Consider the following 20,493-nt stretch of genomic DNA (forward strand, 5'->3'; position numbering starts at 1 on the left):
TAGTATGAAATATAAATTATATAGTATAATATATAGTATTGAAATTGTTTTCAACCTACGTTTTCAACCTACGTTGAAAAAATCAATTTTTTTGCTTACATTTGTACATAAAATGATAATATGATACTATAATGATATTGGTAATTTTTGAGAGTAAGTACTAAGAGGGATTATAGATATGATCAACGACGATCGTACGTGCGAAGATTCGCAACTGCATGCTTGTAACATGCTTGTAATATGTATAATAGCTCGAGTGATTGTACATCAATTATGCATGATTTATTGAGCATAAAATCACCACATCAATTGTAAAAATTGTATCAATTGAGATAACATTTTCTTTTTTATTATTAAAACATTTCTTTATGTATATACATATGTATGCAGACAGGAATCTTTTAAGCTCCATCGGGAATTCAAGACTGGAATTTACTGGCTGAAAAAGAAACTGGAGCACTCCAGTTGACTTTCGTTTCCTTATATAGAAACGTTTTTTATTTCATTGGAAAGCAAGTTACGTGTTTTAATAAACTTAAATATCGGAATTTTAGTTCAGATGATTATTTGGTTCTTAATACATGTATGACATACATAACACTTTTTTAAATTATGCTGTAATCTTAAATAATTCTGTAATCTTTAATACTTTTAAGTTATTTCTTTGCAACTTTACTATACGAGAGAAAAAACACCTACTGTATATAATAATGTTATAGTGGTCATGGATTACGGATGGAGTAATAGCTAATTTCTTAACTATTACTGGGAGGATGTTTAAAGAAGAAACTTCTAATTCCAAAATGTTGATAACTGAAATATCTATGATAACTTTTAAAATGGTAACCTATTAAAATTGGAGAATCAAAATGTCAAAAGTTTGCTCGCATTCAAAGTATATGACATACTTTTTTTATCACATCTGTTCATACAAACTTTCGATATACTAATTTTCTAACTTTAACTTTTCAAAGTTGTTACAATTTAGAAGTTATATTAATACTGTAAATAAAAATTATATTGTAAAAAGTCGGAAAAGAAATAGAATAAAATTATTATCTCAAATAAATATTCTAAATCATTTTGCAAAAATATACGCATAAAAACAAGATAGAAGAAGAGAAAAGAATTAAATAGTATTACTTTATTATGACCTTAAAAAAAAATAGTGATTAATAAAGTCAAAAAGAATCAAACGTATTATAGTTCTTTAATAGGAATTTTTTAATATTTTGAACTCTCACTTATTTCTTTAATGTACTTTTAGAATCCTAATGAAACTTCCGTGATAATAATACAAAAAGGTGCAATTCCTTTAATATCCTTTGATCCTTCTATTTCGACCTTAATGTTCTCTTTATTACAACGAGCAAATAAAAGTTAGTAATACGCAAACTCAAAATTCTTTTATATATTTCTTCAAAAATATATTTATTACTAATTGTAACAAATATATAAAAAATTTGTCAATTAATTATAAATATAAAAAATATAAATAAATATATAAAAAATTACAAATGTAATAAAAATATACAGAAAGACAGTGTTTAATAAAATATATAGTTTAAATCAGATTTTGTAAAACAGCAGGAAATAAACTTACAATTGTTAAAACTGTTAAAACTGTGAAAACTTTGAAATAATGATTCTAAAATTTGAAGATAATTTCTGTTAGTTATTAAAAATAATAGTCTAAAATAATTTAAAAGATAAGAGAAAGTAGAAACTTAGTTTGCTATCGATTAGTTGCAAATCAATGATTTATGAATTCAGAATTGTAAAATATACAACGTTTAGTAAAAGTGACTTTTATCTTTTTATATTTTATCACAACAAAAACTCTGAAAGAATAATATATGTGTAGATGTTCTCTATATTTTTCATAGCAAATATGAACCGATAGTTATGGCTAATACATTAAAAAAGATGAATAAAGAAGAGAAGCTCGAACTGTAATTAAGAGTTTGTCATATCTAAAAATAACTAAAAATATATAAAATTTTATAGATTGTTCTATTAATCTGAATATGTGTGTAAAATTTGAGCACAATTCTCTTATTAAAAGTTATTTAATTTTTTGTTTGTCTTGATTCTTATGTAAAATTGCGTTTTGTAATATTATCATCTTTGCAAATTTGATTAAGAAGAAAAAAAGCAAAAATAATTAATCAATAAAAATAATTAAATCAATCTTTTTATATTAATAAAACAATAATAAATATTCATGAAAAAGTTGGTTCCATTTACTTATTTAAAAATTGTTATCTAAAACAGCAGAAAAATATGTCCATTTTATTGCGTAAAATCATTATAAGCTAAATCATTTATTATTTTGATTTTTGTAGTGTTTGGTTTTAGAACGTATTCACGGATTATACTGAATATCATCAAAATTTTTTGAATAATATAATTGGTTGATGAACTTTTTTTTATTAATTGTTTGACTAATGCTTTTAGCTGATATTATAGCCACAACATTCTTAATTGCTTCTATTTCCTATAGCTTTTAGTTTCAACAACTATTTCACTTTTTAAAAAACGAACATGTTTTAAACAATTAAATCATTGTTTCAGCCACTGAAAGCGCCAAAGGGTTATACATCGTTCATGCATTAGCACTTTCAAAGTAATAGTTCATTACAATAAATCTGTCTAATATATGTACGTTATGTATTATCTAAAATCGTTGAATTACGATTTAATTAGCAATTAAATACATAGCTTGATCGCTTAAATACATGTCGATAATTCTGAATATTTGATTGTATCTAAGTAATTTACTAAATTTTGCGCGTTCTCTTATTAAAAATAATAATTCACCTTAATGAATTAACTATTCATAGAGAAAATACTGCAAATATATATAATAAAAATATATAATAAAATATATATAATAAAATAATATAATAAACATTATATAATAAAAATATATTAATATATATATTTTATATTATATATTTGTAATATTTTTCCTATAAAGAGCTTATACATTTAAACAAGTTATGTATTTAGATTGCTAATTAAATAGTATTCCAACGTCATATTAAGCAGTTCTAATATCATATTCACATTTTAATGCTTTCATCGTTTTGACGAGTAATTTAATAATTTCAAATAAAAAGGAAAAAAAAATTGATAATATAACACTTATACATCGTATTAAAGTTATATTCTACTTAAAAGCCAAACGAACAGAAAATTTTAAATGTAATAATGCTATATCTGCCTCATTCTGTATAGGTACCTTTAATCCTTCGGGAATGATGAAATGATTTGTTGTTCTATAAAAGCTTTTTCAAGTCTCAATAAAGGATTGCTTTCTCCTAACTCAAAAGGAAAAGCACTTAACTTTGCAACATTTGCAACTTTGCAACATTTCAATTAAATAAAAAATACATTGAATAATACAATATGATTTTCCAAAATTCAAAGTTTATGCATAAATTTAAATATTAAAACACATTTAATATTCTAGTTACGACATTTATGCAAAATATTAAAAAACTTTTGTATCGAGGAAATTTACATTTATACATTGTTTTCTTCAGTTTATGATTTTTTTTTCTTTCTTAATTGTAAATTACTTAAATCAGTTGTAAATTTGCTAATAATTATACATTACTAAAATACTTCCACATTATATAAAATTATAGGATTTCTTCCATATAAGAACTATTTTAAAATTAAATTTGCTGAAACATTAAATATGATATTATATAATCAATAAGCGAGAATAATTATATACATTTATATTATATGCCGATTTTCATCTATTTGTTTTATCAACAAATATTAAAAATGAATTATTAAAAATGAATTATTATATTAATATGAAAGATTAATAAAGGAAAAAATTAATAAACTGGCCATGTTATTATTACACTTTCACAGTGAAAATATCAAGAATGCAGATAAAAGATACGATATTTAAGACTCTCTATATCAAACGTTATTATTAAACATTCGATAAATTAAATAATTTGTAAAAAATAATTCTTCTTTGTTGCATAATAAATTTTAAAATAAGATAAAAGTCTATTTTTTAAATAATCTATTAATAATTTATGTCAGAAAATTCACCTCACAAAAGGTAGAAGTTCATTTATATAACTTTTGTATATTATAAAATACAAAACGTATTTTAGAAATCGAAATATACACATATAAAATAAATATTGAATATTAAAATGCACGTACATTAAAATATACGATATATAAAATTATGAAAGAAATTCTGAAATAAAGAAGACTTTGAACTGAATATTCATGCAACTTTTTTCGTACATACGCATCATCGCATCATTGATTCTTTAGGCAGAAATTCGATGCATTCTCTCAGACGTGGAATCCTATGTACGTAACACACCTTTGTTCCGTTTAGTACCTACTTACTGCGAATCTAAAGGTACATGACCATCGAAGGGATTTCATTTTATTGATCGTTGAAAGATGGCGGTTCCTAACGTAAATAGCCTCTATAATTCCAACTTCATAAAGATTTTCGTTTAATGATTCATTTTGTCCTCGAATCGGCTCTTGTAATGGTTCATTTCATATTCTATCTTTCTATGTAAATTTGTCTCAATATAAATAAAAGTTAAGACGGAAGATGTAGATTACAAAATGGAACAGTAGCATAAATATTAATTCTATTTAGATTCATTAAATTTATAATATTGCTACCTTTAAAATATACCATCATATTACACCTTATTACATCAAATGAGGAATCCGAAATGTTTGACATTCGTTATTGTTGAGGGAAAATTGAAGTTTGTACCAAACATATTAATGAAAAACTATAAATCAATATGTTAACATATAAAGCACATGACACAAAATGATTTGTTACACAAAATGACGTTACAAAAGCAATATTGCATACGCAACATATGCAATTAAACTATAATTATTCCAAAATTATATTACTATTTGGTACGCGCGCCGTTACATAATTCAAATTTATTGATATAGCAAAATATAGGTACTATGAAACAATTATGTTTATAATTATATCTTGAACTCTATAACCATAATTTTCTTCGTTGGAATTCTATTTTAGAATAAATTAAAGAGAGAAAAAACTCTTCTACTTTTACTATCAATTGCAAGTATTTCATGAATGATAATATTAGTATATAATTAGAGATGTGCATATAAAACATAAAAAGAAAGAATATTCATTTGTAAAAGAAAGTACGCTCGAAATAATTGCTACAGTATTATTAAAGATAAATCATTATTATTGTTATTCAATTTCCAGACGATATCTCAATTTATAATTAATAGATAATATCACAGATATGTATGCACATAAAAGCATATACACGAAACAAATACACTTTTTCTCTTATGATTATTAAACTCGTTGAAAAATTGATAAAATAATTTTTTCGTTTATTATCTTTTATATTATTAATAAACTTATATTGATATTAATCTATTTAACGTACAAATTATCAAAACACGCGATAACAATTGCTCGGAAACTAATGTAAAATATACATCAAGAGACATTGAGATCATTAATTATGCATTCTCGATTCGAATCTTAATCTTAATGTCTATAGTTTACTATAGTTTACTATAGTTTACTATAGTCTATAGTTTACTGTATGCAGACAATTTTTTATTGTCTATATTTTTCCCTATTTTTAATCATTAAATGTGACAATTAAAAAAATAAAAAGGTTTAATATACGACAGTCTGGCAATTATCTTTAAAATTTAATTTCGGCAGATTTAAATTTGTATCTTTACCATAAAAATTTACCATAAATCTTTTGAAGTATTTTTTTGTGAAATCTATTCAAAACACAAAATATGTAAAATCGTCTTAAATAAATATCAAAATATATTTGTGAAATGTCTTTATTATTCTTATTAATCTGCAAATCCTAGTAGATAATAATTAAACAAAATTTCTATCTAAACAAATTAATATTTGCAATTTCTGCTTACTTATATCATTTTCCATGTAAATCAATTTTCTTTTATAATACATTTCAAATTATATATTATAGCGATTATATAAAATTGCACTGAGTATATATACTTACAAAAACGTTTAACTTTCTTGCATTCGTATGCTAAGATTTTTTTCATTTATACATAGCAATTTTTTATTTATAAATAATAGTTTTTATTCGGAAAAGAATTAGAAAATAAACGAGAAAATTTAAATTAACTTTGAATTACTTATCGAGTTTAAAATGCAAAAAAATCTCACAAGAAGACGTTAAAAAATGGTAAGTGAATTAAACTTCATATTGTAAACATGTAAAAATAACTGTAGATTAATCAAGTTACACGTTTATCTAATTATTGTGCACGGAAAAAGAGATAATACAATATAATAACTCAGTTTCTTGTAATAAAATGAAATGTATCAGAACGGAAAAATCAGATATCGATTTCTTCATTAAATATTTTACTTTTACAAAAAAGAGAAATAGATTTTATGTTATAATTTTTGTTTTTCGGATTCTTCTTTTTAGATGAAATAAGACAAATTAGCAATATAAATTATTTGTAATAAAGACTATGGCTGGTATTCATAATCGGAACTTATATTTAAGACCGAGATATTTAAAATCTTAAAATATTATGAACCAATCAGAGCGTATTAACATCTTAAAACATTACTTAAGACGGTCTTAAAATAACAATGAACTATAAATACGTTCTATATCTATTATTGATATACATTTATGATTTTATTTGAAATGTAACAGTTACCAGCTGAGGCAAATCGCGAAAGGTAAATAGATATATCAATAGACTCAAATACCACTGTTGATAATCGTTGATTATCTTTCCAAGAAAGATAATGATATTGACAATATAATAATCGTTGCAATTAATATTTATTTAATTCACGTATTATATCATAAGTAAATACCTAATAGGCTTGTCACGTTTGCATTGTGGTAGCTTGATATCTGTTACAACAAATTAACAGGCAGATGCGGTTTGTCGTTGCCCACGTTTGATGACATTGAAGAATCGGCATGGTCCGAGAAGAGAAAAGATATGAGAGCCTTTTTCCTATAAACCGCAAAATGTCCCCGCGCACTGTTCTTTGAAGAAATACATGTCAATTACACAACAATATCAATTTTTTTTGCGATGCTCCTGACAAAAATAAATCGCTGAAATCGTTGAAATTTCTATTAATTTGATAGATTTATTTTAGCGATTTCAACGATTAAACGGATTAAATTATAGTGTCCTTTTTTGCGAGTATTTATATATTTGTATTTATATATTTGTTGAGTATTTATATATTTGTTCTAGATTTATATTTTTATTTATAATTATTTTCTTTTATTTCGCTAATCATTTCGCATTAAAATACAAATTTTAATACTATCTTTGATAGTATTAAAAAAATTGCTCTGTTTTTACCAGATATATTTGCAATTTGCAAGCTGTTGAATAAAGTTGGAATTCTTCTAAATGAGCAAACTATATTAATTTAAAGTTGCAAAAAAAATTTAAATGAATAAAAACAAATCAACTTGTATAAGAGGCACTACCCCCGCTGATTTTATCGATGATTCTCTTTCCTTTGTAAGTATACTCACTCATAAAAAAACGAGCTACTAATAAATTCAGTTTTTGCAGGTAAATATATTTTAAATTTTTATTTTATTTTTATTTTTATATCTCTCTAATTATTTTATTCATTTATTGTATTATCAATAATCATATTGCATTATGCACAATAAAATAATTAGCATCATAACTTTTTTAATGTTATCTTTTATTGTAATCCTTTATACATTCAATAATATAATAATAATTGTTTACAATATAATGTACAATACAATTATAAATGCTGTTTGGAATATAATAAAAATTATATTATAGAAGCATATAATTAACAAAATTTAGTAATGCAAGATTATGAAAACGTCGAAAATACAAACGATAACATAAATTTTTCTAAATATTTAATGAAATGTTTAATGAAATATTGATAAACGCGGAATAAAGTACTAACAAGAATTAAATCATATTTACTATTAATTATTAATTTGCGATTATAAAACTCAATATCACTATAAAAAGTTATTAATATATTTATACGACAGCATTCATTTTCATCGCATTCAACATAATCAATAATTTGATCATCAAATTCCTCTGCCTTGTTTTACGCTGGTTAGTATCCGATACAAAGAACAATTTTCATAGGAAAGAGAATTTGATGTATTCTGATTCTATGTCAAATTCACAAGATCCATTCGCAACGAAAAGTTAAACAATAAGAAGTAACTCAAAAAATATAAGAACTCGCAATTTACGAGCAAGTTACCCTCCCAAATATATTCAGTTTCTATTTTTACACATATATCTTTTAAAAACTTACATTAGTGTTACACACCAATCTACTTCGTATATCTTCTTTCTTCTGGCCAGATTGAACTTACCTTTTGTTGCTCCTGACTAATATTCTTTATATGCCAGAAATCGACAACAAGGAGAAATATTCCTTTTTACCGACAAACATCGCCGACAATAAGCGTAAGAGTTTACACTTTTGTACGATGCGCGAAATACGAATGCGCCGCGAAGGGGTCATTATATTAATAAAATTGATTAAATATTAGTATGAACAATTCTCAATAATAATAATAATAATAATAATAATAATAATAATAATAATAATAACTTTATCAATATACGAATAAATTTCGAGTTTATTTTCTATTCGCGCTTATTCAAAATTAGAAATAAAAATGTTCAACTAAAAATAAATCTAAATTAAAAAATCTTCATGTCAAAAACATTTTGATTTAAAAAATCTCGAATATTATGAAACTTAAATTTCTTAATATAAATTTTATAATATAATCAACAAAACTTTAATTTAAAAATAAATAGCTAAAAATTACTACATCGATATCATTCGATAAAATTCAAGGATCATATTTTAATGATAAACGATTCATTGCTGAATTTCATCTCAGAACATGCAAAGATGAGAAATTCAGATGAGTGATGTAAGATCCGAAAGAATAATTTTCTCTCACATCAATAAATATGTCTATCCCTATCGTACTTTATGAATTATTAGAATCATTTTTAAAATAATTAAAATTATAAATTATTATACATTTTTAAAATAATTAAAAATTAATTAATTAAAATAATTAATAAATTAAATTTTTCTATTTCTTGATAAAATGTATATTAGATCTTACATCATGTCATTACTTTAACCTGTACACAATTCAATTACTACATATGGATAAGTTATAAAAGATCAGGCTAAAGTCAGTGCATTAAAATAAACAATAATAATTAATAATTATAAAAAGTCTTTTATAGAAAAGCGAGATCAATAAATTATGCGCTACATCAAAATTTTCGTTATTGTTTCATTAGTAACATGTACAAATAAGTGTGAAATAATAGAAAGAATTTTCTAAAAAATAGCACATTACATATATGTGTATGTAGATATTATTTTTCTGTAATTTGTATAAAATTTAATCTTGAATGAATATGGGAATTGGATAAATAGGAAAATTAATAAAATATTTGTTTGTTATACTGTAACAAACGCTTTTCCATGTTATGTTATTCATAAATAACAATTTCATTTCTTCTAATTATTATTTTATATAAACTTTATATCTTTTAATTTTATGTATTTCATATTTAAAAAAAACAAATATTTATTCTCTTTTATTTTTATTTCTAAGTGTGTCAAGGTTAGAGATGTAAAAAAATGATATTTTTGACTTCAGAGAAAACTCAAGTAAAAAATTAATTTTTTACTGTAAAAAACGGTATTTTATCAAATTATATAAAATTCATGAAAAATATAGAATTCATGTAGAAGAATATATAGAAATATGTAGAAAAAGAAATAGAATTCATTTTTTTTGTTATTTCGATATTTTTTAATACTTTTGTCTTTATAATTTTATATCGAAGGAAATATATATTATTGGCTGTTGCAATTTTTGATAATTCTTGAGTTGATAATAGGTTAATAGATCTGTTTGCGTTGCTTTGCATTCAGCATGTGTGTTTTCTCTTTTTTCAACGTCTAAATCTATTTTTCTCATCATATCACTTTAAGTGCAAAAATTTTGGGGGATTTTAAGCAATGTGAACAGACTTAAAAAAATCATTAAATGACCTAAAAAAATATCCAAGTAAAAAATTGTCAAAATCGAACGAAAAAAATTATTAATTTCCCAGTTTTTTACTTTAAAATTCTAGTATTTTTCCGTCATTTACATCTCTAGTCAAAATGTATTATTTTAATATTGTATAAAACATGTTAAAAAACATCGAAATTATCTATTTTTTATTATTATATTTTCTGAGCTCGAATTACTATCAAGTATCAAACAGAACTTGAATTATTTCGTATCAAAGCATTCACATTAAGGTATTTAACGTTAACGTACGAATTTACAATTAGTAAACAAAATTGAATAATCTTCCTGAGTTAAATAATTTTACTCTGTTCTTATAGGTAAATTAATGAGATATTGTGTAAGAGTGACGACATATAGGAATAATTAGAAATAATTCAAACTGGATGTAACGTGACATTATATAAATTTAACTTATTATTCATTATATTGTGCATGCACAATATAATGAATAATAAGAAGGCATTCAAGATTAAGTTTATCCTAATCTATTCTAACTTATTCACATTTTAAGACAATGTTTGGAATGCTATACATATATTTATCCATATATTTTTATTAAATTAATACATATATACATTTATAGATATATATAGTATATTAATGAAATTACCACATATCCGTTACTCCAATAAAAACATTTATTTATCACTCACCAACCCGGTGCACAACAGTAACGTTGCTACGATGATTCTGTAACAAAAAGAATATAAAATTTAAATTAAAACAGAGCAAAAAATCAATCAATATTTTAAGAAATATTTGCTAAATGCAAAGTTCTCTTGAAAATAATTATATAATTTTTTAAATATATAATTTTTACAAGCATCGAATTTTTTAATTCACCATTCAGTTATGTTCATAAAAATAATTATGTATATATTTTTAAATACATATGATACTTATAAAATTTCAAAATAACTTTAAAATAATTCTTTTTTTCTAATTATCATTTTCTAATTATCATTTTCAAATCCTTTTCAAATCATTAAAATAAAACGACTCAAGAATAAACAGAAGAAAAATAATAATGTATGTAAAAAATGATATTTATCGCAAGGTTACTCCGTCGATGCCCGATGCCTCTCCTAGATTTCCTCCTCTCAGAATCGGGTTGACATACTCTCGCATAGGACACTCGCGTAAAACACTCGCAAATAATATACTACAAACGCGCGCGGATTATTCATTTACAAAAGGCTTTCGCGCGATACTGCAGCACTTACTCCACGCTTACAAAACCCATGATAAGATTGCCATTTCAATCAACATCATACGTCGACGAGTATTTGCGAAATACATAATGAATGTCGAACAAGAGTTAAGTCTCACACAAAAGAAAATGAAATCGATCGTATCGAGTCCGTCACCTTTGATTTACGCCGACATCACGTTTAACATGGACTCAATACGCTCAAACTACTAGTTCTAGTGAGACACAAGTGATGTTGGACCACAAGCGATTCCAAGAAGATATAGACTAATAGATGTGACAAGCGCTTCTAATAAGAGAAAAGTTAGTACTCATTGCCGAGTCTAACAATCTAGATAATTTAGGAAATGGGATCCAATCTCTTGTTACGAGCTAATTTAAAAAAACGACTAGAACTAGACTCTGACCAAGTCATTTTATAAGCATGAGAATCATTCAGATGCTGGTAGATAAACGCAGAGAAATGAGCGCCCTGATCAGAGTTATATAACTTTTTTTTTGGGCGACTCACCAACGGAGTCTTCTTCTGTAAGTTCGTTATATAATCGTTATGTGTTATAACAACTGCATAATTCGAGTTATCAAATACAAGCCGAGACGAATCCGAGTCAATCGATCGCTTCTTACCGCTAAGGGCCGAACCGTTTGCCGACAGATAGAGCGTGTCCTCAATTAGCGACAGTCCGGTATCATCTCGTGCCCGGAGCACATTGGCGTGAGAGTGTTGCAGTGACAGAACAATGTCTCAACAATGTCTCAATAAGAGTTCCGCTTTCCTGTCGAATCATCGAAAATATGATTTCATCGTCAAACTGGAATGCCATCGAATGAGTTTTGTGAAAAGTTCATAACTTAGTACGATAACTTGAACGGTATTCCCGAAGTAAACGCGCGACGCGACGAACTTGCGGTTCGTTTACTTTCAATTTAATCGGCGACGAGTACGTTAGCTTCCCCGTTGAATTTTTACACGAAGAGAACTATTTCAAGTATCTAAAACTTTATCTAGATATATCATTTATAGATATATCATTCGGATAAATCCGAAAATTTTTAGATACTTAAGAAAATTCTTTTTGTTTAAATATCCTTTGGGTACTGAACTCTCTCATCACGTCAAGGTGTGAGAGAGAAAACATTATTTGAAAAATATAATATACTATTTTCTATTACAATTATCGGTTAACTTATAGAAATGGATATCAATATCACATATCACCATTGCGAAATAAATTCACAGCAGATAAAAAAAGCTAAATCTCTTATTACGATGTCTGCAAGATATGATTATTAGAGTCATGGAATGAGCTAGAGATTAACAAAAAAAAAAAGAATTTCTTTTATTACCGACAGTTTCAAAATTACGCTTAATTTCTTATACAGATCATATCATGAAAGATGCACTAAAACGAAAAATTAATTAAATTATTAATTACAGAAATTATTTGTTACAAAAGGAATCGCGTGAATTCCTTATTTGCGTGAGAAATTTTATTAACGTTGCTTTTTAATAATTAATATGTAATACTGTTTCGAAGTATATAATTGAGAGTTATATTCTAGTATAAAGACGTAAAATTTTACATTAAACAAACATAATTATTATCTGTAATTGTCGCAAAGTAGTAAATTCCGTTTTAATTCCAAATGAATGAACCAAGGTATCTATTTTATGATACATGATATTGTCTCAATCCTTTTGTGTTAAGTAATCGTGCGAGCTAGTAATCGTATACTGTGGTTACTGTGAGTATTCATAAAATATATTTCGCATTATTTAGCATTTGTCAGTACTTAATACAAAAAGAATAATATAATGGAGAGCGGCACGCGCACATCTACCTGCCTGTATGAGTCTCGGTAATGGAATGACTGCGTGACTGAGCGTAAACATGGCGCGCCATCCGCCCGTTCGCCTTTCTGCGTCAAAACAACCTCAAGGCCATATGTCATCTAGCTAACTGTCGAAATATTAACGTATATTATAAAATAAGTAAAATAATCTATTCGTTACATTTTTAATATTTTTCGCCAAATAAATTTTATTGTACGGTTGTTGCTTTATTTCTTTATAAATTCGTTATGCACACATACAGCTCACAAATATCTGTCAAGTTTTAAAGTTTAAATATCTTTCAAGTTTAAGTTATTTGAGAAAAATCATTCTTTTCGTGTATATCCTGTGGGTACTGAATCCTCTTATCACGATAAAGTCGTACCCATAAAAGGGAAGATATCTAAAAAATGTAATATATAGCTATTATTTACATTACTATACAATTATCTACATACTATATGCATACTATATGCAATGACTTTTAGAAATGCGAAATAAATTCAGAGCAGATAAAAGAGCTGAATCTCTTATTACGATGTCTATAAAATATAATTAGAGTCAATAGAATGAGAAATTAATAAAAAAAGAGAAATATTTCTTTTATTACCGATAAATAGTTTCAAAATTATACTCAATTTTTTATCGTATCACGAAAAATGCACGAAAACGAAAAATTAATTAAAGATTAATTATTAATTACAGAAACTATATTAATTGTGAAAATAGAAATCGCATAAATTGCGTTATTTGCGTGAGAATATTTATTAGAATTACTTTTTTATGACTTGTGTAATACCGTTTGAAGTATAATCGAGAGTTATTACTCAAGTGAGAGAAAAATTTTATGTTAAACGAAAATAATTGTCGCGAAATAGTATATATAATAACTTCTGTTTTCCGCATTTTAATTCTAAATGAATGAAATATTTAGTACGAAATATTTAGTCCGTGATACATGATTGTCATTTCGATCTCTTTACGAATAATTAATCATGCGAGCTGGTAATTTTATACTGTGAATATTCATAAAGTACAGCATTTCATACCATAGTTGACATTTTTCACAATTATGTTTTAAAAAAAATGTAAAGAAGAGCGGTACGCGACACGATTACCTGTCTGTAATGAAAGCGTCGATAATGGAATGACTGCGCAATAACTACGCGTAAACATGACACGCCGTCTGCCCGCCCAATCGTGCTAAAACAAACCCGAGTCGCGCGTCGATCATTTAATTATCGAAATATTAACGCATATTATAAAATAAGTAAAATCATCTATTTGTTACATTTTTATATATTTTCCGATAAATTTATCGCACGATTTGTGCTTTCTTATACGCACACATCTCATCTACACCTATCTTAGATATTACAAATTGTGTGTACAATAAGTAATTATTAGTTTGTAATAACTTTTTGTTATACAAAATCTGTGCAATGTACACAATATTTTTAATAAGATTGTGATTATACATTTGAATTTAATTCTGTCATTCACACCTTATTTCGCTTTCTTATTCTGAGAAAAGTAACAGGTAAATTATATTTAAATTATATATCTCTCTAAATGTGAATGCTATTTATATATATTATCTATTTAGTCCAAATTGTTTCATAATTTAAAATAAATTTTTGCATTTATCTTTATTTAAAGGATATATAATTTATTTGTTAATCTTTATTTAATTATAAATCAAAGAGAGCAATAAAAATTGAGATATAATTTTGGGATGTCAAAACTTTTCGTAAGCAATTATGTAAAAAAAAATCATTTGTTACTTCTTGCCTTTTATCAGTACATTAATTGATATGAAATATTTAAAATTATAAAATTAATATCAAATATGTTCTTCGATGTATCACGATGTAATTACGGTAATCACATCAAACGCACCGCTAAAACTAAACTACTGACGATGAGTTCTGAGAAAATCAATATAAAAAATTATTTCATTAATTCCGCGACGAAATACTAATTAAATTTTACTTTGTTTCACTTAAAATAAAATCCAATTAACAAATACTACTACAGGGTTCAATTATATTTAAAAAGTAAAGTTATTTAAAATGTATATTTAAAATAAAAAAGATAGAAGAGTTATTTAGAATTTATTATTTTAAATAACTTCTTCTGACTTATTTCTTAATTATATTTTATAAATTTTCACTTATCTTATATGTATTTTTTAAAATAAAGTATCAATCAGGGATCGATCGTATTAAAAACAATTTTATTCAAAATACGTATTTGAAATTAAAAAAAAAATAAAATAGTTATTTAGTATTTATTATATTTAAAAAAATTTTCTCTGACTTATTTCTTAATATTTTAAGTAAATTTGTGGAATCTAAAGTACGACGTTTAGTATTATCTAGTATTTGTCGGAAGTACGTTTTATTAAAGAAAAGCGTTAAGAAAAACGGCACACCTACCTGTAGGTACCTCGATGGTGGAATGACTGCGCGGTAACTAACAATAATTGCGTACGTAATCATAACGTGTCGTCCGCTTTCTGCCGCGCCCCTTCAAAACAAACCCCAATCCTCCCAAGGCCGTGCGATAACCGTTAAAATATTAATGTATATTACGGAGTAAATAAAATGATATATTCTTAATTTATATTTTTAATTCTCCGATGAATAGGCTTTGTTGTACGGATTTTTGCTATTTTTCTTATAATTAGATTTATTACGCATTCACACAGCTGAATATCTTATAATTTTAGTTAAATTGTATTACAATGAGTGATTATTAATCTGTAATAATTTTATATTACATAAAATCCGCGCAATGCACACAATAAAAGATTGATTTAAATAATTGATTTAAATAAAAGATTGATGCCTTGTTGCTATTTGTTACTTGTGAATTGCTATAAATTCCGTCATTCACATCTTTCTTCATTTTTTATCCAAAATAAGTAATAGATAAGTAAATTACATTCAAATTCATAAAGTAAGTTTTGTAAGTTCTGTAAATTCTAAGCATCAAGTTAAAAAAATATGATATCAAATGAAATAAAATAGTGATTTATAATTTCTGTATTCTATATATTTATGATTCTGTCGCGTTCGTATTAATTTGTTTCTGATTATATAATGAAATAATGCGGATTAAGAATGCGGAATAAAACGTAAATGACTGCAGAAGTAAACAATTCAAAAGTAACAAAAAGCCACAATGTATCTATCTTTTGTTTAAAATATTGCGTAATTTGATTATTATTGATATAACATTCATGATCTTATGTTTGACGTTCAAGTTACCAGCTAATTGTAAGTCAAATCGCGAAAGGTAAATGAATATATCAACAGATTCAAATACCATTGTTGGTAATCATTGATTACCAAAGGTAACGATATCAACAATATAATAATCGCAATTTATATTTATTTATTCATTTTATGTGTAATATTATACGTAAACAACTAATATAAGGAATAATGACGGATATGAGATAATACTTGAATAATAATTTGAAAAATATTCACTTCAAATACTCTTTGCGTTGCCTAATGATGTTTGGTCTTTTCGCGAGATGACGGGCTCGTCACGCTTGCATTGTGGTGCCGCTTGGTGTCTATTTCGACAAGTTGAGATCGACGAGCGGAGGTGGTTAGTCCGGTTTATCGTTGTCCGTGTTTGGTGAAATTAGAGAGTTCGACACGATTCTAGGATCGGCGGATAAAATATTGAGAACAACTCTTGCATCCCGGGAACGATTTTGCATCAGGATGTCGCAGGAGGCCTCCGTGAAGTCGTCGCCGCAATCACAGGTGATCAATTTGGCCACTTTGCCGAATTTAAATCTCCAACAGCTGACGATGTTCAAGCAGCAATTGGACCAAGAACTCGGAGTGTTCCAAGACTCTTTGCACACGTTAAAAATTGCGCAGAGCAGATTTCAGGAATCAGGCTCTTGCCTCGAGAAGATTACGTCGGACACTGAGGGTGAGTCATGCAAATTTCGCTTTCCAAAGCGCACGTACATAGTTTCGTGACTTTGCGATGAAGTTCCTCTTTGAGGTTAGGAAACACGGTTAAGAAATGTAAATGCAAGCTTAAATACTGCTCCGAATTCCGAAAGACAGAGATATGATTGAAGGCAGTTTTCTATTGCTATTATAAATTTTATTTCTATTAAACCTAATTGATAAATGTATTCTTTGCTTACTATTTTTTGCATTTTATCATTTTTTTCCTTTTCCTGCTTCTTTATTTTTTATTATCCATCAGAAAAGTTAACGAATTTTAAAAAAGACTAGAAACACAATTGTTGACAATAAAAATGATTATAAAAAGAGAAAAAAGAAAGCAATAGAAAGCAAAGAACATATGTAGATCAGACTTTATTTCTTTTAAGTCAGTTTTTTATTCCTTGGAAATATAATCTTTTTAATTTGAAAAAAATCTTATAAGCTTAGTAAATTTATATCGAATAAATAAATAGTTCTTGTATGCAGCATTAATGATTTGAATAATTATAATTGATCATTCTTTATAGATGTTTTATATATGTTTTACAGGTAGTGAAATATTGGTGCCGTTGACAGGTTCTATGTATGTGACTGGAAAACTAGCAGATGCAAATAATGTGATTGTTGATATTGGTACTGGTTATTATGCGGAAAAAAGAATCGAGGATGCAAAGGACTACTTCAAAAGAAAAGTAGAGTATGTTACCGAACAAATGGAAAAGATTCAGCAAGTTGGAATCGAAAGGACTAAACTGAGAGAAGCCACGATGGATATAATAGAAGCGAGAATTCAACCTTCAAACTGGGATGCACGTGGAAAACGATAGATTTCAAGTTAATAATCTTTTGTTTCTCATAAATAATTCGTTATCATCTGCATCTAATCTTGATTAAATTCAATCGTTTTTCGAGATACTACATAGGAATGCAACTGATTCTATGTAATAGCAATAAGATGGTTTTATTAAGTACAATCAAGGCATATAAGTTTTGTTGATATCACCCTGTCGTATTTCATTTATTCGACTTTGTCTATTCAATAAATCGATACACAATAAATTTTTGTACAGAAATACATACTCGTTAGGAATTTAAAACATATTCTTCACTAAGCATTTTTCTTACAACTCTAATAATTACATAAGATCGAAGTAATAATTTATTAATAAACTATTACTAAATTTACTAAATACTTAGATTAAAAATAAGACGCTAAAAAGAAGGTTAGGATTAATTCTAAAGATTGAAATAACAAAGGTGAATCGTTTATTTATATTTCATTGAAATAAAATGTTATTTATGAACAATAACAGTGTTTACCTATAACCATGACAGGATACATTGCGATTGCCACAATGTTACAGAGGAGGTATCAAAATCATTATCAGAGGATAGAAAAGACGGTACAATATTCAAATAAGTCGTCGATAGTTTGGCGCGACATCTTGTCGATCTATTACATAATAATACGACATGTTATTTATCATGATTACAAATCTACCCGCGGGGCGGACGTAGATCGCGTACACGTGGATAATTCACTAAATCTTTTCCTTTATCCTATTTACACGAATAACATACGCTTAGTATTTATTTCAACAAAAGATTTCCTCTTTCCCAAGTTTTATCCCATTTAGTAATTTCAAAATTTTACAAACGATTTATTCCCTTCATCTCGATACAATCATGCGCGTAAAATGTATTGTAAACTCATTGATGTTATCTCAGGCAACATAGCAACAGTGCAGTCACGGCAGTGATGTAGAAGTATTCTGCGGCGTTCTTGGCTGCGCTACCTATAATAGAAAATAAGTAATGTAAATAAATCGGAAGACCATGATACGTCTTATATAGAAGATCTTATTTAAACGGGAAAAGTTTATCATAACGTCATGATAGTTCAAATTTGATTTTAAATTAGTTATGTTGAAGAATATTAAACTTTTCTTCCACAAAGAAGTTTTTCCACGAACTTTTCTTCCACAAAGAATAATTTTTCCCACAAACTTTACTTTTTCAATTTATTTACTTTTATAAGATAAAATAAAAATGTAAGGCATAACTCGTACCAACGTAAGAGGATTCCCGTGTTCCTAATACGGAAGCCAATCTTGGACGTTCTTCCTTCAGAGATACCTCAGCCATTTTTTTATATAAATGAAAGACATTGGCATGACACATGATCTTTAGTTTGCCGTTGCTATAACTATCCTGCATCGTCTCGAAGTCCAATCCAGCAATTATCACGTGCTGTTGACTGTCATCAACTTTCTGAGTGATAAAACTTGAGTTCACCTGCAATGAAAAAAAGTACTATTTAGCAATAAATAATTTTGAAATCTTAATTTTACATTCCTTCATTTTCTTTTTAATTTTGTCTTCAAAATTTTGAATAAATGTTCGTAAAAATAATTGATGACACATAATGGTAGTTTTTCATGTATACAAAATCTAGTTGAAAATTTTCGCTAAATGGCGCATAAAATACCTCGAACACAAAGATCATAAAACTGTCGATTTTCATACGCTCATCAATTATGAACGAAACGTGGCGGTGATATGCCGCCCTCTTCGAGCAGAGCAAAAGCGCTAAAAGGATACGATGATTTATGAGTCTCTAAAATCAATTAGCTTTATGCGATCTACGTCGAGGGCTGGTTCACTTTACGACATAGCCACTGTGCAATTAAGCTGCGTACTTATTGCAAGTAAATTAACAATTATTTCAGAGGAATTCCCTCGTGTGCTCGAGGAAGTTCCCCGGTTTTTCTTGTTCCACCATGCGGAATATAATCATCCAATAATAGATAACGCTATTTCAATTTTCGAAACGTTTATAGTCTTATCAATAAGTCATTAAGACGAGTAATATCATAAAGAATTAATTAATCGGGAAAATATAGATAGATAATTAGGCAAGTCACTTTGATATATCAACGGCGAATAAAACCTGTGGAAGAATACGATGACTGGGGTATCAGTTCATCCTTGCTTCCTCGTTTATTGCCACTCGTTTACGCGGTAACACGCCTTCTTCGGTAGCCATAAATGATTTGCGGCGCATATAGCTATAACTATGATGTTTATCGGATTCTTAGGATGCTCGTAAAACGTGCCAGATTACGGGCTCGCTCTACCGAAGTGAGAGTTCCGGATTAAATGGAGGTTATTCAGAGTACGCCGACACTGGAAGAGGATTAGTGAGAGAGAGAGAGAGAGAGAGAGAGAGAGAGAGAGAGAGAGAGAGAGGAGGTAGGTTATTACTTACTTCGTACGTCTCTCACG

General features: G+C 27.0%; 2 protein-coding genes across 2 annotated transcripts in view; one reads left to right on the forward strand and one right to left on the reverse strand.

The window, feature by feature from the left end:
* The first annotated feature begins 16,965 nt into the window (after positions 1-16,965).
* LOC105627571 (prefoldin subunit 5) lies at positions 16,966-18,515 on the forward strand. The gene is made up of 2 exons (XM_012208853.1): positions 16,966-17,182; positions 17,758-18,515. The coding sequence occupies exons 1-2, from the start codon at positions 16,966-16,968 to the stop codon at positions 18,033-18,035; spliced, it is 495 nt and encodes a 164-aa protein (XP_012064243.1). The 3' UTR covers positions 18,036-18,515.
* Positions 18,516-18,927: 412 nt separating this feature from the next.
* The window catches only part of LOC105627572, a 60,600-nt gene continuing 59,034 nt past the window's right edge, over positions 18,928-20,493 (reverse strand). The window contains exons 5-6 of the mRNA XM_012208854.1: positions 19,278-19,503; positions 18,928-19,004 (exon numbers count right to left, since the gene is read on the reverse strand). Coding sequence (XP_012064244.1) covers positions 18,928-19,004; positions 19,278-19,503 — 303 coding nt within the window. The remainder of the gene's footprint in view (positions 19,005-19,277; positions 19,504-20,493) is intronic.

The sequence above is a fragment of the Atta cephalotes genome (genome assembly GCF_000143395.1).
Source record: "Atta cephalotes unplaced genomic scaffold scaffold00009, whole genome shotgun sequence".
NCBI lineage: Eukaryota > Metazoa > Arthropoda > Insecta > Hymenoptera > Formicidae > Atta > Atta cephalotes.